The sequence below is a fragment of the Brassica napus genome, chromosome A7 (genome assembly GCF_020379485.1).
Source record: "Brassica napus cultivar Da-Ae chromosome A7, Da-Ae, whole genome shotgun sequence".
Taxonomy (NCBI): Eukaryota; Viridiplantae; Streptophyta; class Magnoliopsida; order Brassicales; family Brassicaceae; genus Brassica; species Brassica napus.
The window spans coordinates 24775441-24795440 of NC_063440.1; the positions used below are offsets into that span (position 1 = coordinate 24775441).

The window sequence follows — 20000 nt, forward strand, 5'->3', positions numbered from 1 at the left end:
AGTTATAAATATATGTAACCTTCTTTCGGTTTTCTATATTAAAGATAAAAGTAGAGACGTGCGTCAAATACCAAACACCACCCATATCACATTAAAGTGATTTAGGTTATTAGGTATAAAATTGTAGTCAGCTTTTTTGTACTGTATCTCTCTATGCTTGATCTAAAAATATCTTAAGATAGTTATATAAAAATGAAGGCATTAGAATGGACACTTTAATAGTTTGTATTTCCCATTCACTATCGAGAAAAAAGCTTGCCGTCACTACGAAGAGTCTAAAAAGTCTTGAGATCCCATAACCTTGACCGCAAGTTATGGTAATTCAAAGTCGTAAAGGGAGGGCCAAAAAGGAAATATTATTTTAACAATAATACTATACTAACAATGAATTTATAAAATTCCCTGAAAATTATGTATTGACAATTTTCATCACGTAACTCTTTGAAAAGTAATGAATTTATTACGTGATTACTAGGAACTTGTTTGGTAAATTACATAGACACATGGTTCTTGAATTTATTGGTCATCCATTACGTGATTACTAAGAACTTGTTTGGCAAAATTACACATACACACGGTATAGTCAAAAGCAAAACACATGGTTTCTTGAATTAATTGGTCACACACGCCAATCAATGTACCGTCCGATCTAAGGTCACACGTGGTTACAGAAACATAACGCCACTGGAGACACCGAGACGGGGAGGGCCGCAACCAACACGTTAGACCCCATGGACTGACTCTCAAGTCATTTATGGGACCCACAGGATAAATCAGTGTGCCTAATCAATTAAATTACCTTTATTACACAACCTTAATTCTCAAACAAACACATGCGGTGCTTTTTCTTAAGTGTGCACCAACAAAATAAAGAAAGCATTAGTTGTTGATTTCGTTAAAAAAAAATAAACTAATTTTATTGACACACAATTTTATATTTTTCTACAGGCTAATTAATTAATTAATTTAGGATAGATAACTATAGAAAATTCATCATCACATTCTTTTTTTACAATTTTTGACAATCTTTGGGTAATTCTATTGACAACCCTTAACTAAAATAACAAAACAAGTATATAAAACTATAGAAAATAAATTATTGCATATTGTGATATACATTAAAAAGATTGCATTTAAACGATAGTTTCAAAATAAAGTTTTACTCGCTAACAAATTTTAAGATAAACTCAACAATATGCTTCCAAATTAGGAACTAACAACTCCTTAATCTCACCAAGTTTGTTACACTTAAAACACCAACTAAATCCATCACCTGACTACGTTTTTGTTTAATTTAATTATTAATCACAAGTATATATTTTTAGTATATAAAGTGTGTGCGTGTGAAAAGCGTATATAAAAAAAAGAAGAAGGCAAGTGTGAAAATAAGAAAAGTAGTAAAGGACAATAAGAGTAAGTAAAGGTGGCCTAATAAATAAAAAAGCACCTCTCTCTTCCTCCTTTTTCACTTTCCCCCATCAAAAGGCTCATCAACGAAGTTGATGCAAGCAAAGCAAAGCAGGCATGATATAACGCGGGGATAAAATCTCTCTTCAGACTCACCCGCCACAGCTTCGACAATGGCGGCCTTTCTCATCTGAAGTGAAACGATTCTTTTCATTCCCTACTACGCTCTCTCTCTCTCATGCCTCGAAACGACGTAGCTTCTCAGTGAGGAAGAAGAAGAAATGATGAACTTGTTAGTCTTCTCTGTTTTGTTCGCTTTCGGTTTTGTTTCTCTTCCGTCTTCCGTCGCTCTATCACGTGATTCATCAGCCTCTGCCGCCGCCGCACAGGATCCTCTTAAGCTCATATTAGGTTTCTTCCTCCTCCTCTCTGTTTCACGTTTTGGTTTCTTGTGCTGTTACGTTCTATGTAATGTCATCTAGGTTTCTGGGTTTACCTTGTTGAATCAAAAGCTTTGATCTTTTTGAAGTTTCCCATTATCTGTGATCTGTTGTTTAGTGTCGGTTCCAGTTCATGTGAATGTTTGTGTCAAAGTCATTGTCTTTGGCAAGATTATCAATTAAAGATTGAAACTTGTGATGAAGTTTGTAACTTTCTGTTCTCTGATCATGTGAAATTTTACTCACAGGATCACCTAATTTTGGATCATGGAAAGGAGCAATCTCAGCTGAATCACTAGCACCAGGACCTTCAGCTGATCTCTCTGACTACCTCGTCTTGGCAGCTCACAGAACCAAGAGACCTGACATTCTCAGAGCCTTTAAGCCTTACCTTGGAGGCTGGAACATCACCAACAATCACTACTGGGCTGTAAGTCTCTTGTTCTTCTTTGTTTGTTGATTTGCTTGAGTTATAGGATCTGTAGTAATGAATGGCCATGTTCTTGCAGTCTGTTGGATTCACAGGTGCTCCTGGTTTCATCCTAGCTGCTGTCTGGATCTTGTCCTTTGGCTCTCTTCTTGTTGTATACCACTGCTTCAAATGGAGAGTATGCGAGAAAGCTAAAGGATCATCATACAATTCAAGAAGGATCTGTCTCATCTTGCTGATAGTTTTCACCTCTGCTGCTGCGTAATAATCTAAACCTTCCCCCCCATCATTCTCTTTTGCTGTTGTTGTTCCTGAGATTGAGTTGGTGTTTTCTTTTTGACAGGGTGGGATGCATTCTTTTGTCTGTTGGACAGAATAAGTTTCATACCGAAGCTTTGGACACTCTTAAGTTCGTTGTAAACCAGTCAGACTACACCGTGGGGATCTTACGGAACGTGACTCAGTATCTCTCCCTTGCGAAAACGATTAACGTGACGAGCATTTCCGTTTCATCTAATGTATTGGGTGAGATCGAGAAGCTAAACGTCAATCTGAAAGCTGCAGCAGAGACGATAGAAGAGAAAACAAGAGATAATGCTGCTAAGATTAAGAGAGTTTTCTATGCTGTGTAGGTTTCCCTTTCCCTGAGCCTTGTGTTATGCTGAAACTTGGGGATAAAGTATAAAGACTAACTCTGTATATGTATATGTACTTCTTTCAGGAGATCGGCTTTGATCACGGTGGCTACTGTGATGCTCATCCTCTCTTTTCTTGGTCTTTGTAAGTCCAGTTCATGTTCTTAAGGTTCTTTAGTATTCCCTTTTGGCTTAGCTGTGACATCCACTTGACTGTTCTTTGCTTTATTACAGTGCTTTCTGTCCTCCGCCATCAACACGCTATTCACATGTGAGCCCTTTGAACACCAACATCTTCATTTTCTTTACTTTCTAGTGTTCTAATAGAAATGTTGACCTGACACTCTTCTTGATGTATATGATAATAGATTCGTGGTGAGCGGGTGGATACTGGTGGCTGTGACATTTGTTCTCTGTGGAGTCTTTCTCATCCTAAACAAGTAAAGATCTAAAACTGTTCAATTGTTTGTTTGTTTTTTTCAGTGGTAGACTTGCAAATGTAGTTAAACTAAAACGTCATTGTTTTGTTTTGGTGCAGTGCAATTTCAGATACGTGTGTAGCCATGAAGGAATGGGTAGACCACCCTCACGCAGAAACCGCACTAAGCAGCATCCTCCCTTGCGTCAACGAGCAAACAACAAACGAGACTCTCGCTAAGAGCAAAGTCGTCATCAACAGCATCGTCACCGTCGTAAACACCTTCGTCTACGCCTACGCCAACACAAACCCATCTCCAGGCCAAAACTTCTACTACAACCAGTCCGGACCTCCAATGCCTCCTCTCTGCAGCCCCTTCGATTCAAACATGGAAGAACGCGAGTGCGGCTCTTGGGAACTGTCAATAGGAAACGCATCATCGGTACTTACTCAAACCTTAATGTATTCAACTAAACACCACATGGTCCAAGGCATCATGTCTTAATGATCTTCTTGTTCTTGATTCATTTAGGTGTGGGAGAGTTACATATGCGAGGTAACAGAATCCAATATCTGCACAACGGTGGGGAGAGTGACGCCTGATGCATACAAGCAGTTAGTAGCAGCTGTGAACGAGAGCTACGCTTTGGCGCATTACACGCCGCCGCTGCTTAGCTTTCGGGATTGCAACTTTGTGAGGGATACGTTTGAGAGTATTACTTCGGACTACTGTCCGCCGCTGGAGCGTAATCTTAGGGTTGTCAATGCGGGGCTGGGGATGATCTCTGTTGGAGTGTTGCTGTGTTTGGTGCTGTGGGTATTCTATGCGAACCGCCCCCAAAGGGAGGAAGTGTTTGCGGATCCACACCGCCCTCGAGTAAAAGATCATCATAGCTCTGGTAACGGCTTGGATAATAATGGTCACTCGGGTGATGAAACTAAGATCGTGTAGTATACAGGTATAGATAGGTAGAATCATATGTTGTATTTTTATATATAAAAAAAATAGATAATAAAAAGTCATTGTGTAGCGTTCATGTAACAGTAGTAAGTAAAGAGGAGACTAGAAGTGGAGCAAAGTTTCACTTTCTGGCTTTTGTATCCTTATAAGGGTTGTTGCAAATCTTGAATCCTTGTCTTCCACAATTACATCAATCCTCCTAGTATACCATTCCCACAACACGCATTCGAAACATCTTGTAAAAACATGATTCAGTTTTCTGATGACAGTTGAATTCCAGTTTCCATCTCAAAGATAAAATTTAATCAAACTAGATTTGATCAATGGTTTTGTTCACTTGGGTTACATTGCGTATACACAGGTTATTGAAGAAGTATTTGAAACCAAAACTCGATTCGATCAATGGTTATGGAGACTCTCAGTCCTCTCTCTCCTTAGGCAACTTAAATTCCTGACCAGAGTTTATGAGCTATGATTATATGTTAATTAGTTATGTAATGAAATTTAATTTAGGTGTCCTGCTCATTAGTTATGTAATGAACAGGACACCTATAGGTATACAAAACACATTAGTATACATTTTTTTTCCTAATATCTATTAGAAGTCTATGGAGCTTTCGGCGGTCGAAGAAAGCTTTTTTCTTTTGTTGAGTTTCTGGAGGAGTAGAAGAATCATAATACGGCAGGCCGCTTAAGTTCTAAAAATAAATATTTTTTTAATTGATATGAGATTGGAGAGAGCAATCAATCAATCATCTTTGAAGAAAACGAGAAGAAAAAGAGTGACGACACACGTTGAGTCAGGTTAAAAGAAGAAAAGGACAAATCTTCTTCTGTTGTCTGTCGATGACTAATGAAACTGAAAAAACAAGGTTGACTGGTTCACAACGTCACATCATGACATGAAGAGTTTTATTTTGTTTTGTTTCAATGCCATATGTCGCAAAATTTAATCAAATATGCAACTAAACTAATCAAAAATCGTGGACCTTATTTCATACTCCTTTAAGCAAAATACAATGTACTTAATATAATAACTTTTGTAACAATAATAATAGAAACTTTAACCAATCGTTGCACTGAGATGCTCATTCTTAATTTGGCATCAAATTGTCCCAATTAGATCCATGTATTGGCGGCTAAACGAAACCGATGTATCTGAGGTGTAGAATCATAATACGACACTCTGCTATATCCCACTAATAAAATAAACAAAAAAAAATAAAAATCCTTATAGATATATATATACTAATATAAAGTCCGTAGATTTTGATTAAAAGGTCTCAACAAAATCTCGAAATCTCCGGAGAGAAAGAAGGGAAGAACGAAAGAATGGATTCTGCGGAGAAGGGTTTGCTCGTTCTCGTCGGAGAAGAGGAAGAAGATGAACAAGTCAACATGAGAGAAGGGTTTTTCCAGGAGATGCGGAGGCTCGGTTACATCGCCGGGCCAATGGTCGCCGTGAACTCTTCAATGTATTTTCTTCAAGTCATATCGATCATGATGGTTGGTCATCTCGGCGAGCTTTTCCTCTCCAGCACCGCCATTGCCGTTTCTTTCTGCAGCGTCACAGGCTTCAGCCTCGTCGTACGTCTCTCTTCTCTTAACCTCTGTTCTTTATCAATGCGTTTAGCTTTGCTCTGTTCTCTTAACAATGCGTTTAGCTTAGCTCTGTTCTCTTAACAATGCGTTTAGCTTTGCTCTGTTTCTCTTAACAATACGCTTAGCTTTGCTCTGTTTCTCTTAACAATACGTTTAGCTTTGTTCTGTTTTCTTAACCTCTGTTCTTTAGCTTTGCTCTGTTTCTTAACCTCTGTTCTTTAGCTTTGCTCTGTTCTCTTAAGCTCTGTTTTGATTGTTAACAGTTCGGTTTAGCTACCGCGTTGGAGACGTTATGTGGCCAAGCCAACGGAGCCAAACAGTTCGAGAAGCTTGGAGAACACACTTACACAGGAATCTTCGCTCTCTTCATCGTCTCCATCCCTTTGTCTATCCTCTGGAGTTACATGGGCGAGATACTCTGTTTCATCGGACAAGACCCTCTGGTTTCTCAAGAAGCAGGAAAGTTTGCGACTTGGCTCATACCCGCACTCTTCGCTTACGCCACACTCCAGCCGCTCGTTAGGTTTTTCCAAGCGCAGAGTCTGATTCTGCCTCTGATCATGAGCTCAATCTCTGCTCTTTGTTGCCATATTGTTCTCTGCTGGTGCTTGGTCTTCAAGTTTGGGCTTGGTAGCCTTGGTGCAGCTCTTGCTATCAGTGTTTCTTATTGGCTGAACGTGATTGTGCTTGGGTTGTACATGGTGTTTTCTTCTAGCTGTGGAAAGAGCCGCGCGAAGATTTCCATGAATGTGTTTAAAGGAATGAGAGAGTTTTTCCGGTTTGGAATCCCATCTGCTTCTATGATTTGGTATGAACAAACTCTTTAACTATTTTTTTGGTTTTGGTCAACTTTTTTATTTGAGTTGACTTTAATCTCTTTGTGTGTTATGGTGTTGGTACTAGTCTTGAGTGGTGGTCATTCGAGTTTCTTGTCATGCTCTCTGGGATTTTGCCGAATCCAAGGCTAGAAACCTCTGTTCTCTCAGTGTGGTATGTTCTTTACTTATCTTGTAATGACTTAACCAAATTATTATCATACAAACTCAGTTTCTTTTTGCTTCCTTGTGTAACAGTCTATCAACAATCTCCACTTTGTACCAAATACCAGAGAGTCTAGGCGCAGCAGCAAGGTTCTTTCTCAAGTCTTTTTTATCGATTTTTCGAAGAAAGAAGCTCACACTCTATATATTTCTTCTTGTTGTTGCAGTACAAGAGTTGCAAACGAGTTAGGAGCTGGAAACTCAAAGAAAGCTAGAATGGCGGTTTACACAGTGATGGTTATAGCAGGAGTAGAATCAATATTGGTTGGTGCACTAGTCTTTGCTGCAAGAAACGTATTTGGTTACCTCTTCAGCTCTGAACCCGAAGTTGTGGATTACGTTAGATCAATGGCTCCACTGGTTGCTTTATCAGTCATATTCGATGCTCTTCACGCAGTTCTTTCAGGTCACATTCTGATCCTAATGTCATTACTAATGTATTAAATGTTAATAGTCAATTGATGTGTGGGGATTTAAACAGGTGTGGCAAGAGGATCAGGGAGGCAAGATGTTGGAGCATACGTAAACCTAGCTGCATACTATCTCTTTGGGATACCAACTGCTGTCTTATTAGGTTTTAGGTTTAAAATGAGAGGAAGAGGACTCTGGATTGGTATTACAGTTGGGTCATTTGTACAAGCTCTTTTGCTTGGTCTTATCGTCAGTCTTACCAACTGGAAACAACAGGTTTGTTAAATTAGTGAAAGTTGCTTTCATTGTTTTAGGTTTAGTCAATTTTGAGAAAGTGATGTGTATTTAATAATATCATATGAATGATCATGTGGGTGCAGGTGAGAAAGGCGAGAGAAAGAGTGATGGGTGAGGAGTTTGAAGAGAAAGACATTGACGAGGAACATGTGGCGATGATCAACTAGAATCAAAAAGACATATGTTGACTCTATTTGTCATTTAATGAAGTAGGTAGATTTTTTTTGGGGTGTTGGTTTGGTTTTCGATTATTGTAATGGGTGCAGGAGTTGAATGTGCACTCACATGTTACGTGCACATGAGTTTTGGCTTCTACTTTGTTTCCCATACACACGAGAAGATGTTCTTTTGCTCCTTTCTTATAAAAAAGTTAATAATCATTAACCAAATAATACTTGAGAAATATCCTGAATAATATTAAGGGTGGAGTTAGAATAATGATTTAGAGTTTAGAATAACTAAATCATTTTAGTATATAATTAATACTGTTTTGAATATTTTTCTTTTATGTGATATTTATCATAATTTTGTTTTTTGTATTACACTTTTGTGAATATAGATTTAGATAAGGATTCGATTAAAAGTTTTTTTTGTGAATTTGCTGAAAAAACTTGTTAAAAATGAAAAATTAAAAGAAAAGAATGGTTCAATATCTTTAGAGTTTAATGAGACTAGGTAACAAAGTTTCCTATATCCATTTTTTCAGGAGTATATTTAAGATGCTACTCGCACAGAACATCAAATTTGAGCAAAATCATTCATAGATTCATGTTGAAAAAACATAATCACATTATGGCCATCAATTAAAATCTCATAGAATTAGATCTTACTTTTAACACCATAACAAACTGATAAGAGTAAGAACACTTTTCTAAAAGTATATACTAAATGTCAAAAAGATACCTAAACTTATATAAAAAAATAAATTAATATAAATTATTAAACTAATATATAGCATAATTGTTAATATCTTAATTTTACATATATTTTCCTGATTTTTCCATATCCTTCTCGTTCTTCTAAAATTTCCAAATCCTTTTTGATATGTTTCCATAATCCTAATACTATCAAATAAAAAAAGCTAAGGATCATTGCGAGGTGAAGGAAGGAAGGAGGAGATGACGAAACCAAAGAGAGACGAACTGAATCAAATCCTTTCTAGTTATTTCGATACCATTAACGATACTCTCCAGGTTTGTTGTTGTTGTTCTTCTTCTTCTATATATGTGTTGTTAACTCGTGATTGAGTTGTAACCCTAACGGGTTGAATTAATATTGCAGTTGTTCGAGCACTCTCCGCCTCCGACACAAGTCAAAATAAACTGGAACGATGTACTTCAGATGTCTGATCACCTCTCCAGACAAGCCACCATAGGTTTTGCTTCTCTTTATATGGTTTCTCTAATCAGTTTTTTTTTGGTTCTTTTGTATTTCTTACAATTGTTTGTTTATTAGTCGGAATGCTATGGACTGGAGAACCTCCAAAAGCTGAAGCATTGAAAGAGACAATGGAGTCATACTACAACGCGCTTCAAGGGTTTTTGTTGCTTTGCCATGGAAGCATGGTTGGTGCTGTTCCTACACTTTCTTCATCCATACAAGCCTCTGTGAAGCAGATTGTTGATTCCAGCTTCAAGTTGTTGCATGGTTCTGTCTCCTTATACGGTAAAATAGCAAAAGTCTCTCAGTTCTTCTGGCTATTAATTTCATTTAAGATTACACTTAACTGTGAATGATGTTTTCTCAGGAGGTGAGAAAGACAGGAAGCCGTCAATACCGCAGCTAACAGGAGCAGTGTGGGAGGCATGCTGTAACTTAAAGAAGGTTCCTACAACAAACATCAAAGCCATTGGCCGTGCAATGACACAGGTTGCTGTTTCCGTGAAGGATGTACTTAGGGAGATGCAAGAACTTAAGCCAGCTTCAGCTTGTTCGTCACCCGAGCATGATGTTTCTGGAAACTCAGATGAAGATGATGACGATTTAGGCGATGACTTGTCACCTGGAGAGCTAGAAGTTGCTGCATTGGTAGCTGATGTTGTGTCTGAGACCCTCATAGTGGTGAAAGAACTCATTCGGGCTATTGCAAGCATGATTAAGCTAGAGAATCCAGAGGACAAGGGTGACTTTGTGGACTCGTTTGAGAAGCTACTCAAGTTATGTCAAGGAACAGGAGAACAGATTGATGAGCTTGGAGCCTGTGTGTATCCCCCACAGGAGCTGAGTCTCATTAAACAAATATTGGAGAGAATAAACGGATACATAGGTGAGGTTGAGGCTGATGTCAAGGGTTTCATGAACTCCTCTTCATCAGAAGCTTTCTTGGGAGCATGCAGAAGGGTCCAGAGTGTGATTGAACATATGGAGAACGGACTGGACACGAGAATTGAAGCTGAAGTAGTTTGCAATATGCACAATGTTACTCTTTAACACTCAAGTTTCTTACTTAGCTTTCTGCATGTGCACCGGTGACAGTTATATGAAATGAAGCTGTTGCATATATATCTTGTTAACTAATACATACTAAATCTCAGTGTTCTAAAAATTGATCTCTGGGGCAAATCAGGTTTAAGTGGAATGATTTTACTAAAGCCCTGTTCGTTTGGTTGCCGCAGGTTTCGACGGCAGCGGCAGCGGCAGCGTCAGCGGCGGCGGCAGCGTCAATGAGGACAGTTGTTGTTCGTTTCGCAGACGCTGACGCTGCCGCTGCCGCATATCATATCGCGACCGCAGGTTTTATCGGCGTCAGCCGCAGGACGCAGCGTTCGGACGCTGCCGCTGCCGCCGGTTCCTGCGTCAACGAAACGAACAAGAGTTGACGCAGAATGTTGACGCTGCCGCTGCCGCCGGTACCTGCGGCAACCAAACGAACAGCCCTTAAGACGGTTTTTCTTCTTCTAAAATAGGCATAGGCATTCAAAAAAATCGGTGTAGGCGGCTGCTTAAACAAAAATCATCTATAAAGTATTTAAGCACTGCCTATCGGTTTCTTGAACATTGCTAAGTCCTATTTCAGAATGAAATATAACAATGATTCTCTGAGAGGAGATCTAAAAGAAACAGCTCAAGAATCTAAAAACTCAGAGAGTTTTTTCCTACAATGCATGAGTGAGCTCAAGAGTATCTGTAGAAGCCTCTCTACATACAGGATACAAATGGATTCTATCAGACGAAGCATTCCTCTCTTTCGAATCAATCTCATAAATGCATTTCCAGACAGCACTATTAGCCTTAAACCCACTTCCAAACCCAATCAGCCACACATTTCCAGACAGCACTATTAGCATTCCTCTCTTTCGAATCAATCTCATAAATGATTTTTGTTCGTTTTTGCATAATTTCTTTTTGTTAAATATTTAATTTTTATTTACACTTTCTGTATAATGTTTATCAAACTACATAAATAAAAATATACTAACTTTAATCAAACCTAATATACCACTAAAAATCCGTTAAGGCTTAATATTACTATATTTATATTTCTTTATAATTTTTACATATTTATACAACATAATATACCTATAATTGAAATACATAAACCAATATGAATTTTTATGATTAATATTATTTATAATATTTTATTTTATTTTGTATACATCTAACGTATAAAGTTGCTTAGACTTTACAAAACAAAATTATTTTGTAAATATTTATATATGTTCATGAGTCTTCAAAGTTTTATTGGTAACATCTATCTATATATATATAAATATGTTCGCTTCTCTGCCAAAATAAAACAAAAGACTGAATATAAATGAATGCAGTCAGGGGTAATTGAACTCATCACCTCCAGTATTGATAATTTCTCCTAGAATCACTAGGCTAAAGTCACTTTTTATAAATATGTGGCCGCGAAAATACTTATTATCGTGTCGGCTGGAAGTCCATGCTTCTTCTGCTTGTGGCCAGAGCCGGCACTGAACTGACGTCAAGATGAAGATCGTGAAGTTAAAAACTTTGATGCAGACAGTTTTGCAATGTTTCCAACCTTTATAACTTGATGCATATAATATATATCAAAATACATTTGTTGTACACGCTATTATTAGTTTTTTTTAAAGAAGGTATTTGCAGTTATAAATGTTTTGTACCAGTGAAATAATGGTTGAAAAACCTCTATACATATGTCATTTTAAAATAACACCAACTTCTATATATAGTCAATACATATGTCCATGTTATATTTTAGACTAAATATTTTCTTTTTTAAAAATATAGAAAACAGTTTTTGTAGTCTACAAGCAAATGTTGTAGAGCAAGTATGCATTATACAAAATAATATATATTTAAAATCCATACGCAAAAACATAAAAGTTGTTATAGGTTTCTTTCTCACACATGCACACTCCACTATGAATAAGAATTAAAAAAAAAAGCAGTATTGTCATCAAACTTTATCACAATTCCACATTTGTACATCTATAATTATGAGTTGGACAATTAATTAATTTGATACAATACCAAAGCAAGAATAATCGAAAAACAACTATACCACCACATACTAATAAGTAACACATAACAGACAACCAAATTCTTGAATCTTAAAACAAATTTCAACTCGAGCATTTAGTGAATATCAAATTAACTAATATTCCGCCCGTAGGACGGTTCGACCCTAGTTAGTTATAAAACTTTGTACTTATCATCGTGTAAGTTCATCCTACTACTTTTATAAATCCACAAATATTAAATTATTCAAAATGATTTATGTATGTATATATATATAAAACTAAAACTAATCAAATTTAGTTTAACTAGAATTAAAGTTAATTGTGCTTCGATTTGAAGAAATAGTATAACTCAATATAACACAAAATGAGTATTATAAACAATCTAAATAAGTATGTCAAAAAGAATATAAATGCAAAAAAAAAAAATTAATTGAAAAGTTAATTTATTTCAGCCCAAAAAATACCATGATTAAACTTGTAGAAGTAAATAAAATTCATTATATCCAAGTAATAATCAAACCGACGTGAATATCTAAATTATATATCTAAATACAATACAATAATATTATTTAAAATAAATTATAAATAAATTTATTTGTAAAATTTATATAGTCACCTTGTAGATAATAATAAATGGATCTTTTTTTTTTAACTTGGACCATTTCCTGATAACTGTATAATATGAAAATATTAATAAAAGTATCTTTAATTAATTAAAAAAGGCCAATTGGTGAAAGTAGAATAACTCAAGCAACCGTGAGATAGAAATCCACTATAACGCTTAAGAACTACTATCACCAATTGACAATCAATTTGATTGATTTACACCTTTATATACAGAATTACAATGTTGATAATTAGCGATGTGGGAGTTCTGATTATTATTTCATAATTACCCTTTTGTTTTTTTGGGCCTCTTCTCTATCACCACCACTTTGTGTATCAAATTTCTACGTTTTGAGAAAATATAACATTCTCCAAACACTCTAAAGAAAACTTTGTTGATCAAGCATAATATTGATGTAACGTTTTGAAGGCAAAGTTGTTTAAACTTAACGGCATTTCCTAATAACATTAGTTTCATGGTTAATTTAACTAGGTAAACTTTGTCTTCAATTTGGTGTGGAGTTTGATCATAAAATAACATCGAAGCGTTGTTAGCACTATGAACGTTTGCACTGTGATAAGATGATTACACAAGCTCAAAAGTGTCCAATTGGGGATGATCAACCTCAACCTCCTATACGGCTATAACTAATTCCATTTACGAGTGATTCTTAACACAACTATCAAAAGTAAAACGAATCTTATATTAACCAGAGAGTCACTAACACAACCTACCGAGTTATCTTCCACTGCTACGTTGGAGTTGGTACACTCAGAAGCTCTCTTCCTCAGATCCCTTTCCTCTACTTCTCTTCCATGTCATATACAAGCTAATCCTGTTTCAGCAAAAAATAGGGTTTAACGCGCATGATCCAGAAGAAAGGTCTGCTATGTCTGGTCATGTCGTGTATATATATATATATGAGAATTCTATACCTCTCGGTCTGAACGGTTCTTTTAGCGAGCATGAGGGTAGGGAAGACAGGGACCATAGCAGCGCACAAGTGCTTAATAGAAATATAGAATGCCCACGAACAATATGATGCGTCCAGCTATATATGGGGTAAGAACCAGAGTTAATGATGCCAAAAGTTGCGATCTGCAGCTTCTTCCACACGTGTCCACTTCTGACCCTTTCTGTTTATTACTCAGCTATTTTTATACTGGGCCATGTTGCGTTAGAGTTGCGCTCCGTTTCGTATGTCAACCTTCTCTTCTGGGATTTAAAGAATAATGTCAAGCCTTTTTTTTATTCAACCAGTTTTGGTACAACCTTATCCTATTTTCACTAGTTCAGTGTCAACCTTTGTTGATCATAATATAAGTTGCGATCTCTTTATAACTCGTGAATACGTATGGGTCTAAAGATCGTCATGATCCATGGCTTCACCTTTGAACGAGAAGATTTTACTATAATATTCCTTGAACTAGGTTTTATTAGGTCGACCTGAAATTTGGTGCGAATGGCGTGAATGTACCTACCTGGTCAGACCGAACTTGAGTTCAGAACTCAACGCCAACGTTACTTCACCGAGTTCAAACCTTTTTTTTTTAGAGTGATCCAAATGTCACAAAAACTCTTACGAATTTAATTCGACATTCTCACAACTTGTTGAGTTTGGTCATCAAATTTACTACACCTAAATATGGTGATCACTTTGTTCAAAAAAAAGGAGATTACGAGGAATAAAGCTTCTACATCTAAATATGGTTGTGAGATTTCAAACACCAGATTAAACATGATAAAACCAAGAAGAGGAATGTCAATCGCAATATGAGTCATCAAAGCTATTCTGTATTCTTCATCTCACTTTATGTTGTCAAGAGAGGGAAGAAATGATGTTGTTCTTCAACACTGTGATGTAGTCATCACCTTCACATGGCTTCTCATCCATCTACAATTTTTTTCATACATTTCTCAATTGTTAGTTCTCTAGAAATAATGCCAGTCTCATTAGCGTATATAATTGCTAAAAACTATGTATGAATTAAGTTTAGTGTTCTCGGTCCAGAGATATGGATCAGCTGTTGATAACACATGCAACTATATGTAAACCATCTCCCTCTCTTATACACAGTACCCACACTCAAATACAGGTAATCAAGATCCCAATATAGCCTCTCTTGAACTGAAATAATCAGTATCTTAAAAACTCATTCATAACTTATAAACTATCCTCCCAAGATGAACCCAATAAGCATATATTTTTGGGAGAAGATAGTAACATCTATTTTCATATTCATGTCTAAAACTTATCTACCAAACATTAATTAATGTGCCTATTGACTAGCACATTGGCTTGATATTGTACAAAAGAACTTAAAAATAAAGAAGTATATATAAGAGAAAACAATTAACTTAACATGGAAGTTGTAGCAAACCACCCTTTGATCTCGGCACACTAGAGATGTAGAAGCACTTAAAATACTCGAACCTTGCATCTCCAATACGTGAAGCAAGTTCGAGAATTCTTCTTCTTTTTCCTTTTCCATGCTTATCTGCACAACAGCCTCATCACCTGACCTCCCCAGTTCAAGAACTGAGATCGCTAGAGTGTGAGGATCTTGCCGCTCCAATCTCTGGGACTTCTTGCTCTCGATAGCTTCTACAAGCTTTTTCTTCCTGAGAGTTAGCTCTTCAACTTCATTAAGTAGCTTGGGAATGTAACTGACCACTCTATCCATTATAGACGGTGCACACCATTTCTTCTATTAATCAGTAACATCAAGAAACTAGTTCAACAATCCTAATCATAGTCAATATACATGATTGATATATGTATCATTTCAAAAATAAAAGGGAGTAAGATTATCAAACCTTGGAGGAAGACGAATGATCAGGAAGAAGAGTGCCGAGAGTGAGGTAAGAGGCATGAAGTCTCATCCTCCTTAGACGCTCATTGGCGTTACGTTCTTGTTTCTTTGCTGCACCACTTGATGAGCCATGAGCATCTTCATCATGCAACACTATTACTACTTCCTTCCCTTTGCTTTCTGAGTGAGCTCGAAAAGTGTCGTCCTTCTCTCGGAACTCCTCAACGATTGTTTCTGCAGGGATATGGAAGAGATCGTCGAGTAAACTGGATTCTAAAATCTGATGGTCGGACATACGTACCAACGGCAAGATAATAACATAAATACGCAAACAATAAAAGAGGCTTCCTTCTCTTCTTCTATTACAAGAGGTCGTCTTAATTTAAACTCATAATTGCAGGAAACAAACTTATATTAATCTCTAAACCCTAATTAAGATAACAAGATGATCATTAATGAGGATTATATAAATATGTAGGTGTGTGTATCCATTGATAATAAAGATATATATACAGGGGAGAGGAATGAGCCCAAGTCAACCCCAAAAGCAGTAGCTGTAAGAATAAATAACTATGCAATGAAGCCCCCACAAACTATTATATTTAAAATTAAAAACTGGAGAGGTATACAGTCTATGAACAAAAAATAGTAAACTCGAAAAATGATTGAAGATAATGTATAAATAAAAAAAAGAAAGGACGAACTCTTGGAATCACAGGCCACAGCTAGTTGGCCGGAGAGGAGAAAAGAAGTACGTAGTATAATATCATCGGCTCTGCAGTACAATAGAAAAAGAACCTTGCGACATAATCAGAGATTTTTCTTACCTGATTCATCTTCTTCCTAAGGTTGCAGAGGTTGTCATATAGTCAAAAGTCTCGGTTCTTGCCTGTCTGGTTTATGTGTATGTACGTGTGTCTTTTATGTAGTACAATTGGCGTTAAACTGTAGTACACAGTACTTGCATTATCATTATTTTTTAAATGTATTCATTGGGATACATGTAATCCATACTCTCCTTGTAACGTATTTGTATGTGTTTTTTAATCACTCTAATATTTTCCATAATTAATTTTATGTCTTTCCTGTTGCTGTTAAGTGTTAAACTATTTTGAGTTAAGAAAAGACACTAGTATTAGTGTTTTTATCACTTTTCTTTATAAGCAAACATGAAATAAATAAACAATTTTCACTTCCTTAAAATAATAATGTAGACAATATTTCTAAAAATGGAAATACCAACACAACTATCAAGGCGAGAACCAAGGCGAGAACCATAAATTTTCCTTGATAAACAATAAAGATTATGACAAAAAATGTTGGAAGACTGAGTTGTGTTTCTAAGAAAGAATACAAACATTTTGTATGTAATGAAGATGTGATGCTAATAACCACCCCAGTTCAGTTTGGTGGGTAACAAACGCTTCTGTCTAACGGAACACATCTTTCGCAATCCAGAGAGAAGAAAGCCTCTGCAAGTTACAACATCTACTACCTTCGAGAAGATCCAAAATCCAAAGGAGCATAAAACGAATATGGTTTTCTCACCATCACCTATCGTCAATGATCCAAAATGCAAACCCAAAATTGAATCCATCTCAACTGAGAAATTCTTTCCCTTATTTCTTAGTTCAACAAATCTAACCTCTCTCAGCGACAATACTCTTCAATATTCAAGCTGCCCTTGTCTGCTGTCCCAACCACTCCTCACTAAGTTTGCCCGAGAATTGAGATTACCTAGTATGCGCCGAGCCCGATCAAGGATCCTTTCAGTCCGTTCATTAGGCTTATACCCTCTCCGAGCTATTCTTTCAACCAACTCAAACGCATCTTCCGCCCGATTCATCACAACCCTTTTCAACAGCATATTGTACGTGTACATATCCAGAGGATAGCATTTCTCTATAACTTCATCTAACCGCTTCAGTTCTCCTTCCATTTCGACTCTCCCTGAGAACACTCCTATCAACTCACCAAGAGCCTTCATCTCAGGGATCTTCTCTTCCACATCTCTCATCCGTGTCCACGCCTCATACACCCCTTTGCTCTTTATCGCGTTATACAAAAGAACATTACCGATGAAAGATGTGATCCGCCGCCCGCTTTTCCTGAACTCATTGACTAACCCAACCGCCTCCTCGTACCTTTCTCTGTTGCATAGCTTCTGCACGAGTACTTCGTAACATTCGATACTAGGATGTCTCCCTTCTCCCTTCATCTCTTCCAAGAAATGCATAGCGTCGTCCAATCTATTCCCTCTACAGAGGCCAACGATCATTACATGGTAAAGCCTTTTTTTGACCTCACCTTTTTCCCGCAGTTCATAGAAAAAATGGAGGGCGTCAGCGATTCTTTCGTTTTTGAGATAACACTGAAGCATGAGGATGTTCGAATCCAGCGTCGGCGTGAAACCGTTTCTACCTATCAGATCATACACTAATCTCGCGAGTTTCGGGTTCCCTGCAAACCCTGCTCCTTCGATGAAGAGATTGTAGGTTCCAACTTTGTGTTCCCAACGAGACAACTGATAATTTAGCAACGTGGTGAAACAGCTTCTGTCACCGCTCTCCATCGCGCAAACACATCGGATAACATTTCGATAGAGACTATATGTCGGAGTGTAGCCCTTTTCCTGCATTCTGACGATAAGTTTAGCAGCTTTGTCTCCCCTCATCAACCTGATCGTCCCGTATATCAAGCTGACGAACATCCCAAACGTGGTGGCTACACCGCTTCTATTGAACAGCTCGTTGATCAAAATAGCGTCGTCCACTTTCCCAGCGTCGCAAAGAGCCGGTATAACCTTGCAACCACCTAGAAACTTAGGCAACGCGTCGCGCTCTGATGCAACAATAACCAGCTCCTTGGCCATGTCAGCCTTCCCGTTCCAGCACAAAGCGTTTGCAAGTATACAAAACGTCTTCCCGCCGAGAAAATGCCCCCTGTCCATCGCTCCCTTAAAGACATCATAAGCTTGCTCCACACGCCTGTCTCCACAAAGAGTCCGAACCAGATAGCTGTAAGACATGGAGGTAGGAGCGAATCCAATCTCAGACCTCGACCGGTACAACTCAAGAGCTTCGTCTACTAAACCGGCTTTGCAAAAGAAACACAACGCAGCGTTCATCGTCTTCTTGTTAGGCAAAACTCCACGCACCATCATCTCAGTCAATATATCATAAACACTCCCAAGATTGTTCTCTTTCAAAAGCTTCGAGATCAGAGAGTTATACCTAACGACTTCAATCTCACAGCCTTCCAAAGGACTAATCTGCTGCAAGAAACCTTCGATATTATCCAACAATCCAGCTCCAATAAGAGACTTAATCCAAATGCTATAAGCACGGTCCATAGGAACTGTCCCAACTACTTTAATATCATCTAACAACTTAGTAGCTTTCTGAAACTTCTCCTGAGAGCATAGAGAATCAATCAAAATCCCTAAACCAGCTCCACAACCATCAGGATCATCAGGGAGCAAGGCGCGTAGATAAGCCTCAGCCTCATCAAGCTCCCCTTGCTTACACAACTTCTTAACCAAAATCGAATGCGTAACCGCGCAGACAAACCCACGCGCGGAGATCTGTTCGTGGATCACGTCAACGGTATCGAAACACTTCTCCTCCACAAGCGCATTCAACAGCACGTGATACCCAAACGTATCCAAATCCAGACCTCGGAACCTCATGTGCCCAAAATGCTGGAGCGCCACGTCGGTGCGTCCGGCGACGGCGTAGCCGATCACGAGCGCGTCGCAGAGACGGAGCGAGTGGCGGTAGCCTTCGAAGCCGTCGCTGCCGTCTAGGAACTCGACGATGAGGCGGAAGTGGTTGGCGCCGCGGAGGATCTTGAAGATGGCGTGGAACGTGGCGCGCGTGTGGTGGAAGCTGGGCTGGTGAGCGGCCCAGTCGAAGAACTTGAGGCACGAGTGGAGGTCGTAGCGCGTGTGGTTGAGCACGTCGAGGACGAACTTCTCCGTGAGGCGGAGGCGGAGGGAGGTGAGGTGGTGGTAGAAGGCGCGGTCATCTCCGTCGCTTGAAGGCGATTTGAGGATGTCGCAGATGCGGTTGATTAGGTCGTGGCTTTGCGGAGGCGCGTCGAGTTTGAACCAGTCTTTTACTTCGCGGATTAGGATGTCTCCGGCGGCGATTGGAGGCTTGGTGAGGGAAGAGAAGTTAGAAGGAGAGGAGAGAGCGTCGCGGGTACTGTGGTTGCAGCTCCTGAGCGACGCCGAGAGCGATAGTATCCTCCGCCTGAGGAGCATAACGTTCTAATCGCATGTTCTCGGCGGAGATGGCATCGAAGCTCCCAAATCTCTTTCTTCGATCAGACGAAAAACCCTAACGGTCTACAACCAATCAGATCCATCCACGTCACTCTCATGTCGTGGCTTTTGGTCGTTTACTAATGAGTACTTCGTCTTCTATTACGAAATTACCCCGGTCAAATTCAAAATTCGTAGTACTATACACATTTGATATTCGATTT

At 38.3% G+C, this 20000-nt stretch overlaps 5 protein-coding genes across 6 annotated transcripts; 3 read left to right on the forward strand and 2 right to left on the reverse strand.

Moving 5' to 3' along the window:
• Positions 1-1430: 1430 nt before the first annotated feature.
• Positions 1431-4476, forward strand: BNAA07G29140D. The gene is made up of 9 exons (XM_013793996.3): positions 1431-1818; positions 2096-2277; positions 2357-2538; positions 2621-2905; positions 2999-3057; positions 3147-3183; positions 3281-3352; positions 3451-3772; positions 3863-4476. The coding sequence occupies exons 1-9, from the start codon at positions 1689-1691 to the stop codon at positions 4280-4282; spliced, it is 1689 nt and encodes a 562-aa protein (XP_013649450.2). The 5' UTR covers positions 1431-1688; the 3' UTR covers positions 4283-4476.
• A 1064-nt stretch (positions 4477-5540) lies between these two features.
• On the forward strand, positions 5541-8021 carry LOC106354129 (protein DETOXIFICATION 14). Its single transcript, XM_013793999.3, has 7 exons — positions 5541-5878; positions 6157-6701; positions 6797-6883; positions 6967-7023; positions 7101-7339; positions 7415-7620; positions 7725-8021. Exons 1-7 carry the CDS (start codon positions 5624-5626, stop codon positions 7806-7808), a joined length of 1473 nt encoding a protein of 490 aa, XP_013649453.2. The 5' UTR covers positions 5541-5623; the 3' UTR covers positions 7809-8021.
• Positions 8022-8098: 77 nt separating this feature from the next.
• Positions 8099-11129, forward strand: LOC106354131. Its single transcript, XM_013794001.3, has 4 exons — positions 8099-8834; positions 8923-9016; positions 9097-9306; positions 9389-11129. Exons 1-4 carry the CDS (start codon positions 8760-8762, stop codon positions 10069-10071), a joined length of 1062 nt encoding a protein of 353 aa, XP_013649455.2. The 5' UTR covers positions 8099-8759; the 3' UTR covers positions 10072-11129.
• A 3137-nt stretch (positions 11130-14266) lies between these two features.
• Positions 14267-16331, reverse strand: LOC106354132 (transcription factor bHLH160-like). Of its 2 annotated transcripts, XM_013794002.3 has the most exons (3): positions 15517-16331; positions 15057-15407; positions 14267-14593 (listed from the first exon to the last, which is right to left on the reverse strand). In XM_013794002.3, exons 1-3 carry the CDS (start codon positions 15805-15807, stop codon positions 14519-14521), a joined length of 717 nt encoding a protein of 238 aa, XP_013649456.2. In that variant the 5' UTR covers positions 15808-16331; the 3' UTR covers positions 14267-14518. The 2 variants fall into 2 exon arrangements, with proteins under 2 accessions (XP_013649456.2, XP_022544884.2); XM_022689163.2 differs by lacking the exon at positions 14267-14593 and having other exon boundaries at positions 14829-15407.
• Positions 16332-16777: 446 nt separating this feature from the next.
• LOC106354128 (pentatricopeptide repeat-containing protein At1g71210, mitochondrial) lies at positions 16778-19978 on the reverse strand. Its single transcript, XM_013793998.3, has one exon. It carries the CDS (start codon positions 19774-19776, stop codon positions 17179-17181), a length of 2598 nt encoding a protein of 865 aa, XP_013649452.2. The 5' UTR covers positions 19777-19978; the 3' UTR covers positions 16778-17178.
• Positions 19979-20000: the final 22 nt, after the last annotated feature.

Bases quoted from the DNA above. Each gene is read 5' to 3' on its own strand.
- LOC106354129 (XM_013793999.3), top strand. From the start codon at position 5,624: ATGGATTCTGCGGAGAAGGGTTTGCTCGTTCTCGTCGGAGAAGAGGAA. The intron at 6,702-6,796 runs GTATGAACAAAC...TGTTGGTACTAG, and splicing joins CCATCTGCTTCTATGATTTG to TCTTGAGTGGTGGTCATTCG. The intron at 7,621-7,724 runs GTTTGTTAAATT...ATGTGGGTGCAG, and splicing joins TTACCAACTGGAAACAACAG to GTGAGAAAGGCGAGAGAAAG.
- LOC106354132 (XM_022689163.2), bottom strand. From the start codon at position 15,807: ATGTCCGACCATCAGATTTTAGAATCCAGTTTACTCGACGATCTCTTC. The intron at 15,408-15,516 runs GTTTGATAATCT...ACTGATTAATAG, and splicing joins ATCATTCGTCTTCCTCCAAG to AAGAAATGGTGTGCACCGTC.
- LOC106354131 (XM_013794001.3), top strand. From the start codon at position 8,760: ATGACGAAACCAAAGAGAGACGAACTGAATCAAATCCTTTCTAGTTAT. The intron at 8,835-8,922 runs GTTTGTTGTTGT...TTAATATTGCAG, and splicing joins CCATTAACGATACTCTCCAG to TTGTTCGAGCACTCTCCGCC. The intron at 9,307-9,388 runs GTAAAATAGCAA...ATGTTTTCTCAG, and splicing joins TGGTTCTGTCTCCTTATACG to GAGGTGAGAAAGACAGGAAG.
- BNAA07G29140D (XM_013793996.3), top strand. From the start codon at position 1,689: ATGATGAACTTGTTAGTCTTCTCTGTTTTGTTCGCTTTCGGTTTTGTT. The intron at 2,906-2,998 runs GTAGGTTTCCCT...TACTTCTTTCAG, and splicing joins AAGAGAGTTTTCTATGCTGT to GAGATCGGCTTTGATCACGG. The intron at 3,773-3,862 runs GTACTTACTCAA...TGATTCATTTAG, and splicing joins CAATAGGAAACGCATCATCG to GTGTGGGAGAGTTACATATG.
- LOC106354128 (XM_013793998.3), bottom strand. From the start codon at position 19,776: ATGCTCCTCAGGCGGAGGATACTATCGCTCTCGGCGTCGCTCAGGAGC.